This window comes from Apaloderma vittatum, unplaced genomic scaffold (genome assembly GCF_000703405.1).
Source record: "Apaloderma vittatum isolate BGI_N311 unplaced genomic scaffold, ASM70340v1 scaffold42622, whole genome shotgun sequence".
Classification (NCBI taxonomy): Eukaryota; Metazoa; Chordata; class Aves; order Trogoniformes; family Trogonidae; genus Apaloderma; species Apaloderma vittatum.
In genome coordinates this window covers 2,400-12,287 of record NW_009703789.1, presented here as the reverse complement: position 1 = coordinate 12,287, position 9,888 = coordinate 2,400, and the positions used below count along the sequence as shown (strand labels likewise).

The 9,888-nt window shown below is 37.9% G+C and overlaps 1 protein-coding gene across 1 annotated transcript; it reads left to right on the top strand.

Annotated features, from left to right (window-relative positions):
* Positions 1 to 395: 395 nt before the first annotated feature.
* LOC104270401 (DNA annealing helicase and endonuclease ZRANB3-like) lies at positions 396 to 8,764 on the top strand (the record flags this gene model as incomplete). The annotated part of the gene is made up of 7 exons (XM_009864752.1): positions 396 to 487; positions 1,937 to 2,038; positions 4,190 to 4,332; positions 5,721 to 5,851; positions 6,708 to 7,081; positions 8,117 to 8,248; positions 8,666 to 8,764. Coding segments are annotated over 7 exons (1,073 nt in total), but the record flags the coding sequence as incomplete, so codon positions are not given.
* Between the last annotated feature and the right edge of the window lie 1,124 nt (positions 8,765 to 9,888).

Genomic DNA, 9,888 nt, shown 5'->3' with positions numbered 1-9,888 from the left:
CCTGAATTGTTCTATGATTCTGTGATTCTGATCTTTATTGAATGTTGTTGATGGATAAACCCAGCTGTTCCTACAACTCCTCAAGCAATGCGGAGGTTTTAGCTGACTGAAGAACTATGTCAAACTAACAGCCGTGAACCTGTATAGTTTTGCGGAAACTTATGTCATTTACTTATGTTCAGGACAGCCCCGGGCAAAACAGATGATAGGTGATTCAGGAGAAGCAAAAAACCAAAATACGCAGTTATCTAGCTTGTTGCTTGAGCTGTGTATCTTATTATGTTGTTCTGAAATTAGATACGTGTATGATATTATTTGTAATGTCTGAGTAGACTGAATGTGTAGAAATGAAATAAAGAAAAAACTTCATAATGTCAACGTTTTTTCTCTTACAGGAGATGAGGATAAATCAGACACATTTCAAATATATGATGGGCTTATGTTTTGTGCAAGCAGGAATACTGATAGAATTCACCTCTACACAAAGGTAAACCTGAAATATGCATGTTTATTAAAATTTTACAATTAGAAACTAAAATGTCCTGTGAAATGTGTATATATACTTCGGTTTGGTTTGCTTTTATATAAAAGACCTGTTTTTGTATTAGCTGGAGGTACAAAAGTTAGGTAGTTTATCATTCTTCTTTTTTTCTCAGTGGAATTGAGTAATAATTCCCTAGATGTATAACTTCTAACACTTCTCTTAGCTTAGAAATGAGGCTAATAAATTAAATGTATGCTCAGATCATCTGTTAGAAATGCAAGTGATAGTTGTTTAAGATTCTTCTTTTTATTATAGTGTTTTATCACAACCTATTTTCTCACAGAAAAACATTAAAAATTAAAATTAACAATGACAGTGAATCCTGGTAGGTTAATTAAGTAAATAAAATATTGTCACTACATTTTAAGAAAGCTAGACATTGGAGCTGTGTGTAAGTCAGTAACTTCCTGAATAAAGCACATTATCATTACTCTGCAATGGTAATGGAAGTAAGGAAGCCAGCAGTTGGTAATTTTGCAATTTCTTCTTTTAAGGGATAGAAAAATTCACTGAGAAGTTTTCGTTAAAACTACTGAATGAGTCGGTGTATTCAGGTGCAACTACAAAGCACCACAAATAACTGAGGATGAGCTTTTGAGATAATACATTTTTATTAGGCTAACTGATAGAGCTGGGAAAAAGTCAACCATCATATCCTCTTATATCTGAAAACTTGTTTAATATGCTGGAAATGTATTCTGCCACCTAGCTTCACATATTTTATTCCGAAACAAAGATGCATTTTGGATGGTATTTAGGGAACTATCTATTAGTCTAGGTTGGTTTTGGCTTGGATTAGAGTTCCATTATGCCAGATATGGTGCAAAATCTTTCTGCTGAACAAGGAAATGCTGGGGAATTCTGCTTTGATTTCTTCTCTTGAATGTTTTCGTATCATCAGTAAGTTCCTGGGTCATATATACCCACTGGGACAACTTGTTCCTTAAAGATTAAATGGAGGAGAATTTGTTCAGGATTTTAAAAAAATGGAGTTAAGTATAATGAAAGATGCTCTAAAATTCTGATTTTAAATTCTAATGAAGTGACAGTATCCAGTATATAATCATTCATTTCCCTTGGAAATTCAGTGAAGAGGATTATAATTTTCAGTTTCTTAGTTTAAGGCTATGGCTGAACTATTCACAAAGAAAAAAAAAGATCAGATACTTTCAAAGTTAAAATTTTCACCATTTACTTTTAGTTCTATAAATGTGAATCGTATTTCTTGCATCTATGCTGTTATCATACATTTGTGGCTTATTGTTTCTGGAAAAATCTTACCTTGAGGAACTACATTTAGTAGAAAGAGAGGATAATTCACTTGAAATGGATAGAATTTTTTTCTAGATTGTACTATGTGGCATCTGTAAACAAAACTGTTTGCTTGTCTAGGATGGTGAACCGCTGAATCATAATTTCATTCCATTGGACATACAGCTGGATAACTGGGAGGATTTACCAGAGCTTTTCCAGCATAAACAAAATCGTTCATTGGTAAGAACAAATTTTACTGGCACAGTAATGTAATATTAATACAGACGGCTTTGACTTTTTTTTTTTTTAAATATAAATGCAGAACACTTCCAGGCCGTGGGAGCTAGGCACAGTTTGATCAATGCAAGCAGATTTTATAAATGTTGATGTAAGTAGTAATTATGCAGTCTGTTACTTTGGCAAATTATCATGCCTCCTGTTAACATTTCAGTAGATGGAATCAACCAGGCATCATTTAATTTCCCATTTACAGGATTAGTAACTCACATTTGTAAGTCAATAAAATAGCTTTTCAAAGGTTATGAATTAAACGGGGCACTTTATAAATAAGAATGTGCTAGATTGTGTCAGAGCTGCCCTTCTTCGTTTTGGTCCAACAATTTTCAAAGCAGTGCAGGGCACAGCTCTTCTGAGACACGTAGCTTTAATGGGGTAACAAAGATTCCGTTCGTAACTGTTTGAGGAGAGTATTAACATGGTAAACTCAAGTACTCAAGCAAGGAACTACAGAATTTAAATTGGATGTGAAATATTTACTGCTTAACACATTTTTCTTAACATTTTCTCCATTAAAAGAGAATTTGAAAAATCAGATTCTGTTGTGCAAGAACAAAATTGATTCTTCTGGGTAGGTCCTTTAGCAAAATTGGAACTTAAATTCCTAAGAAAAATACCTGACTGATTCACCCAACAGGTTTGTGAAGCAGCGAATGAGTGGGTAATACAAATGGTGTCAAAAGATTTCAAAGCTGAATTTGTTAGACTGAAAATACAAGTTAAGGATCCCATATTCCTCGTCAGCGGGTGGCACTGATTTAGGGAATCCCCTGTCTCTCAGCCTTTGCCTCTAGATTAGAAGATCCGTATTGGTAAATGCTCCCAAAAAGAGTCAGGGAGATACCTTCTTGTTTCTGTTTCCATTGTATGCTGCCATTTCGTGGACTTCTTTCTTGTGACTGACTCTGAGAAAGTGAGACTCCTCTGTATAATTTTACATTTGCCATATGAAAATACTCCCAGGAGAAAAGGAAAATCGTTGCCGTGTCGTAACCTTGAAGTATGGAAGTTTGTTCTGGATAAAGCCGAAGTCACAATTAATTCCATACTGCACAATGTATTTATTCTTCCCACAGTCCATGTCTGGAAGTAGTGTGATACTCACTGCTATAAGTAGTTGCAAGACAGTGGAAAACGGAATGGAAAAAAAATGAACAAATGAAGTTAACTGAGTAGTTAAACTGCTTAAAACCACTCTCCTTTAACTATCTTGATCATAAAGCATGTCTCTACGTGCTTGTTAGATCTTTGTGTGAAATGTCACAGAAAAAAAGATAGCAATATTGCCATAAAAACAGATGAGTTAAGATAATTTGGTGATCTGATTTCCCGTGCCATTAATTGCTAATTTACTATAATAATTTCTATTATGTGTGGGTTTTTGACACTGCATTATTATAAACGAATATAACCACCTCAAAGCGAGGATGTTGGTGATTCCATTAAAATTTTACAAGTTGGAAAACATCTGTTGAGAAATGGACTAATATGTAGTTGAATCAAACAGCTCTTCCAGTTTGCCTGTAGTTAAGCCTTTCACACAAACATTTGGGGCTGTACATTACAGACTGTTAATCCAGTGTTATGCATGTATCAGAAGATCAGAGGAAAGAAAAAAGGTTGCCCGTAAACCCAATTCTGAATGCTGTTCAAGGTAATGGGAGTCAACTTTCCTTTTCTGAGAGACCAGCTGCAACAGGAGGATGGCTGCTGTAAGAAGAAAACTCTTTGACATGTCTGGTTTTTTTCCCCCATCAGCAAAGAAATGTTTACCTGAGGCTTTTATCAAGAAATCTTTTTTCTGTTGCTCTCTCTTAGATTCCTAAAGTCCGTTTCTGGCCTTATTTTGTACCTTCTGAATCAACACGTGTAGCAAAACCATTCTTGTAGCCAATGCCAAAGCTATTGGAATTCTTCAGCGGGGCAGGATGAGGGGTTGCAACTTGTATGAAAAATTACTCGCAGGAACCTTCACTGATCATACCAGCTGCTTTCATCCAGTTTTCAATGTACTAATTCATAGCACTCTCTCACTGTAATTAAATAGTTCTGTGTAATGTCTGTCATGCTGCTGACAGTAGCATTCTCTACCAGATACTGAGGTTTGTGAAAGAATGGAGTCATCTAACAGCGATGAAACAGAAGATTGTCAGAAAAAGTGGTCAGCTGTTTTGTAGTCCTATTCACGCTGCAGAGGAGTTGTCTAAAAAGCAGTCAGTGGTCAGCAGCACAAAAAGGTATGTCATTTTTAATTTTTCTAACTCTTACTGATTGCTGCAGGAACTTTCACGTGTTTAATGTAACTTTCAGTGGAATGATGCTGAGACTAAACCAGTCGTTTGATGACTGCTTGTCACATAGTGATAAATGTACAAACCAAGCACGGCAGGAAACCTGTTGGAATGGAAGCGTCTGCTTCCCTGTTGGGCGCAGTGCCACACATCTTGAACTTGCCAGAGATTTTTGAGGAAAAATCCTAACCTCAGGGACTCCAAAGAAAAATAAGGTTAAAGAATCATGTTGTTTTCCCCACATGGAAGCAGAAATAAATGACTCGTTGTCATCAATGATAGAATGTTTTATTCATAATTCACAGCCTACTCCAACCCTTTCAGATACTCATTTTTTCTTTAAGAAGTTCTGTTCTCTGTGGATGGCATTTCTCAAAACTGTTGTTTTCCTTGATGGGTGTCACTGAAACAGGCTAGGGTTTAATCCTTGTTAAAATCTAAATTTACCTTTTTTCTACTTCTTTCCTTCTTCCGATACACTGTCTTCCCTGACAGACATTTGCAGCTTCAGTGTTGTTATTGCTTTCCACAAAACTTCTCATGCATACAGGTTGATTCACCAAGGTGCCCCTGCAAACTCTCTAAAACGTTTTTACTCCTCTCAGTCCCTACTGATAAATTTTCCAGGGTGACAATTTTGGCTGCAGGTAAGAATTCAAGTAAATTTAAATAGAGTTTGTAATTCCAGTCATATGAGAAGCAGCAGGTGTATTTCTTAACCTGTTGCCCAATTGTGTCCTTCCATCTTACTGTGAACCATGTTAGAAAACCTACCACAACCTACAGCAGCCTATATAGGGTAGTATATAGGGCTTGGTATATGTATTGTACAGAGATATGTACTTATAAGAAGTTGTCTGAATAATGGTTTTGGGAAGAATGATCAGACTGAAGCAATTTTAGAAGTCTTATGTAAGAGTAGTAGTGTGTCTTGTATGTTTTCACATTAAAATAACGGAGTTCAGACATAACTAGTGGAACAAGGAGTCATCCAGAGCCTCCAAAGCTTCCTGGATTATCTAGAATGTCAGTGAGGCTTCACCTAACTGAAACAAAATGGCTTTCAAATTTCACTGTCAGGTGAGATCAAATTGCTTTCTTATTTTCAATTGATATACAAAACAACTTATCTGTTTGCTGGTTAGAGCTGAATCCGGATTTAGATAAAGATATGTCATTTAGGATGGAAGTATTATGGTGTCACTTCTCATCTGGGAAATGAGGAGTGTTTTAAGAGAGTATGCCTTACCAATCTGGCTGCAACCGAGAGGGAGTAATCTTTGAGGGAGATCATTCCCTTTGTAGTATATTGACAGAATTTTTAATTATTTTAGGTATGTGACCAAGGAGGATGTAGCTGCAGCCTCACTTAGCAAAGCTAGCAGCAGTGGGGGCAGCGTGCGCCTCATCTCAAAAGAAAGTGGGGTTTGTCTGAAGAACGAAAATGCTTCTACTGAACAATCGGGTCATTACACAAAGTAAGTTTATTAATAAAATAAGGGGATTAAGTTCTTTCTCCACAGATTTTTTTTTTTATTTTTAAGGTAGCAAAACTGTTTGCTGTGAGTTTACCTCGCTGAAGTACAGTGTTTAGATAAGAAACTTGCTGTAGTGCCAATGAGCTATTTTTTACTCTTATAACAGTTTAGATTACATCTGTTGTCTCCTGATACAGCTAGGAATTAACTGAATGTGATTAAAATGAAAAAAGAAAATAGTTACATGATTAGAGGAAAAAAACACATTAGCCCCCACTTGTGAGATCAACAGTAAACTGGGCACACCGAGTTTTCTTCTATTTGGCTTCAATATAGTCAGAAAATTGCCCTTTTAATGTTTTTTTTAAACAAGCAGTGCATATCTTCCCTAGAGGTAAGTCTTGTTCAGAGTAGGAAATTGATAGGTAGCTGTAAAAGTTGCGTAGAGAAACCAGAATGTTTCCTTTTTCACTTCTGTTAAAGAGTAGGCCAAACCATTTTGCATTTATATGTATACATGCCTGATGGAAACCACCATTTCTTTATAAATACAGCATTATTTCGGCCAATGATTCAGTGTACACGTGTAAATGTAGTAAGAAGTGCAAAAGAAAATCTGTTACATTGTCCACTTTTGTTTAAATGGAAATATAAATGAAGTAGATGATTTGCAATGTGCAGTTATCAGTCTGAACGAGATATTATTTTGACTAGAACTGGGTTTCTGTAACATAAAAGATACATGATGGATTAAAAAAACCCTACTAAATTGTTTTGCTGAACACCTCCTTCATGAAGAACTGTATTTTGTCTGTGCCAACAGGTTGCTTTCAGCACATGGAGAGGGTCCATCAGTTCTTTGCTCGGAGCAGACTGGAGCTGGAGGCTCCCCCCTGCCCAAGGGCTATTTGCAAGCCTTGGACAGCCGAGGGAACCCGCTCTGCCTCAGCTGCCAGCAGCCCACGGCTCAGCTCCAGCCAGGCTCCCAGGCCTGCGCTTGGGACACGCGATTCTGCTCCCATGCCTGCCAGGACGACTTCTCGATTCGCTCGAGTCAGAGCTACCTTCGGACTAAAGTGTTTGAAATTGAACATGGCGTTTGCCAGTTTTGTCATCAAAACGCCCAGGAGCTTTATCTCAGCGTCAGAGATGCACCCAAGGCTCAGCGTAAGAAACTTCTGGAGAGTTCTTGGATGTCTCGCCTTCCACTTGGGCAGGTAATAGTTCTGGGTTTTAAGCAGTAACAGCTAATGTGTATTCCTGTAGCAGGTAATTTGGAAAAATCGATAATGTTCTTAACAGATTTAAGACAGAAGGTTAACCTAGCACCAATAACAGAGTAAGAAAAACCAAAATCTTAAAACACAAAGAGCCCGGTGTTTTGTGACACATTTTGCATTACTGAAAGGCCCAGGCATCAGAATTCAGGTTCCTTAGGGATCTGAGTATTGCTGGCCAGATTTACTTGAAATGCCCATTATTATAGACAAACTTTATGGTTTAAAGAGTGATATAATCTAGTAGTATTAGGTTATTGCTACTTTGCAGAATGTTTGGTAGGAGCAGAACAAAAGCCACTTGTCACAGCTTCTCAGTGTCCTCTCAGAATGTCTAACAAACTACAACCACTCTTCTGTGGTTGTATTGCTTCTTCACTGATTGAAGGCAATGGAGCAAGGAGGGAGAACATTCCTACATGAAGTGATATTTTATTTTCTGCTGCACAGTTGAAATTCTGCTTCAGAAGTTACTGGTTCTAAATCGTTTAAATAAATTCTGCAGACACCAACTTGCAAAAGAAGAAGTAATTTGCTGTCACTTGTCGTATGTGTGAGATCAGCTGGATCAGGTTTCTCAGTGCTCCTTATTGCAATTCCTACTTAAATGACAAACATCGAGGCAGACCCCACTTCCTTAAGCTGTTGTGCATTTTTACTTGCATGTATTTATTTTTAATATTGGAGCTTGATGATAAAATGATCGAAGCTAACTTACTGTACCAAACAAGAAAACTGAACCTTTCATTCTGTCTTTTCTTGATGCACTGCCACATGCTTCAGCGTGTTGCAGGCCAACTAAAATTACCATTGTTTGCCCGTCCAGTGGGAGTAACAAAAAAAGCTTGCTTTCTCTTGATGAAAACTATAACTAACTACTTCCCTGAATTATTTTTTTGCTCTTACAGTAGAGTGTAGATGTAGTTCAGAAGGAATATCTAGCACTTCTAACGTCATGTCCTTTGTTTACTGCAGCTGAATGAAATTATAACCAACCCGACAGAAGGCCAGTTCTGGCAGGTCGATCACATCAAGCCCGTTTACAGCGGAGGAGGACAGTGCTCCCTGGAGAACCTTCAAACTCTGTGCACACTGTGCCACAGAGAGGTCAGTGCATGCAGCCAGGGATTCCCCATCCCCTCCCTGGGACGTGCTGTGGGATGTGCACCAGGGCAGCATTTACCACCACAAAAATGTCTGGGCACAGGGACCCCAAGAGGTAACAGAGCCTGGCCCCAGCACTGCCCTGGGCTCTCCTGCACCGTCTCACTGCCCTGGGGATGAAACCTCCTCCCCTGTCCCATGGGAAGGCCCCAGGCAGCGCTGCCAGTGCCCACGCAGTGAAGGTGCAAAGGCAGCATTAAACTCTTACAACAGTTTCCTCAGGATGTGGGAAAATGTCACCTTAATAAACATTTGCATTTTGTTGTCTACTGCAAAATTAGCCTGAAGTTTAACTGTGGGCTGACGCTTTCCACGGAGCATGCTGTTGCCAAGTAACAGACCTGTCTTACTCTTTTGCAGAGAACCGCAAAACAGGCCAAGGAAAGAAGCCAGATGAAGAGACGTTCTTTAGCTACAAAGTACGGCTGTGATATCACAAAATTTTTTGTGAAGAGGTAAAGTGCAGAATATATTCAGTTACATTATAACTCAGAAATCAGTACAGTTACACGTTATAATTCAGAAATCAGTAGTTACGTAGTTTTCCGAATGCACTGTTTAAAAAAAAAAAAAAAAAAAAAAAATCTCTGTAGCGACTCGTGCTTGTAGGGGGAAGAAAATATGGAATTAAAACCAATTAATCATTTATACCATTGACTGTCAGAGGGTCTTGAGTGAGTGCATCCAACATACTTGATCATGGTTATATTTTTATAACCCTGTGGTTTAAGGCTAAATTTCTGTGCTACCTTAATGCAATTTTGAAGCATTAGTATTCTCCTATTACAGTGGAGTTAGAGCTGCAAGAATGTAAGGAAGTGCTGTTGAGACCTCCCTTGGTCTTACAGGCTTCAATTGTACTGGGGACATTATGGACTAAGAAGATATATCAGTTTAAAGTCTTTTCTTTGTTCACATATCAAAATTGCTGGAGAAGACACAGGCTCTGATCTCTGTTATGACAAAAACTAGCATGAGTGATTTGTTTCTTTTAAAACTCTTAAACAGTTCTGATCGGCCACAAAAGGGCTACTGTTGGCACTCCGCCGGACTTACAGGACTCTGGCATTTAGAATTAATGTCTACTGAAATCTGTTTTTACTTATACCAGCTTGTATTAAAAACTTACTCATGATAAGGACAAATAGATAGTACCAATTATCTCATCAAAGGCAGTTCCTGGGAAACGCTACAGTTGCATTCTCCTTAGCAAAATTTGCATGGATGTTGGTTGGTTATGTGGCTTTCTTTATGGTTACTTCAAATAAATACATTTCTCTCTTTCCTGGTGCTTTTTAAAATGTTTTACTGTCTCTCCCCCAACTCTTGAATGCCCTAAGGCAGTAGGAAGTTCATAAGGCATATCCTTGCACTACACATCTTTTTCTGGAAGTACATGACTGCCATTTAAAGTCCGTCTAGTTGAGGTAAGCTAAAAAACTTTCTGGGTTATCTTTACGAGAAAAATGCTTAAAGTTATAAGCATTATTTTTCTAATTATAAAATCTAAGACAAGGTAGTGATGTGAGTGTACCATTTTCTATAGAGTGACACTAACTGGACTTCTCCAGCAAAGACACATT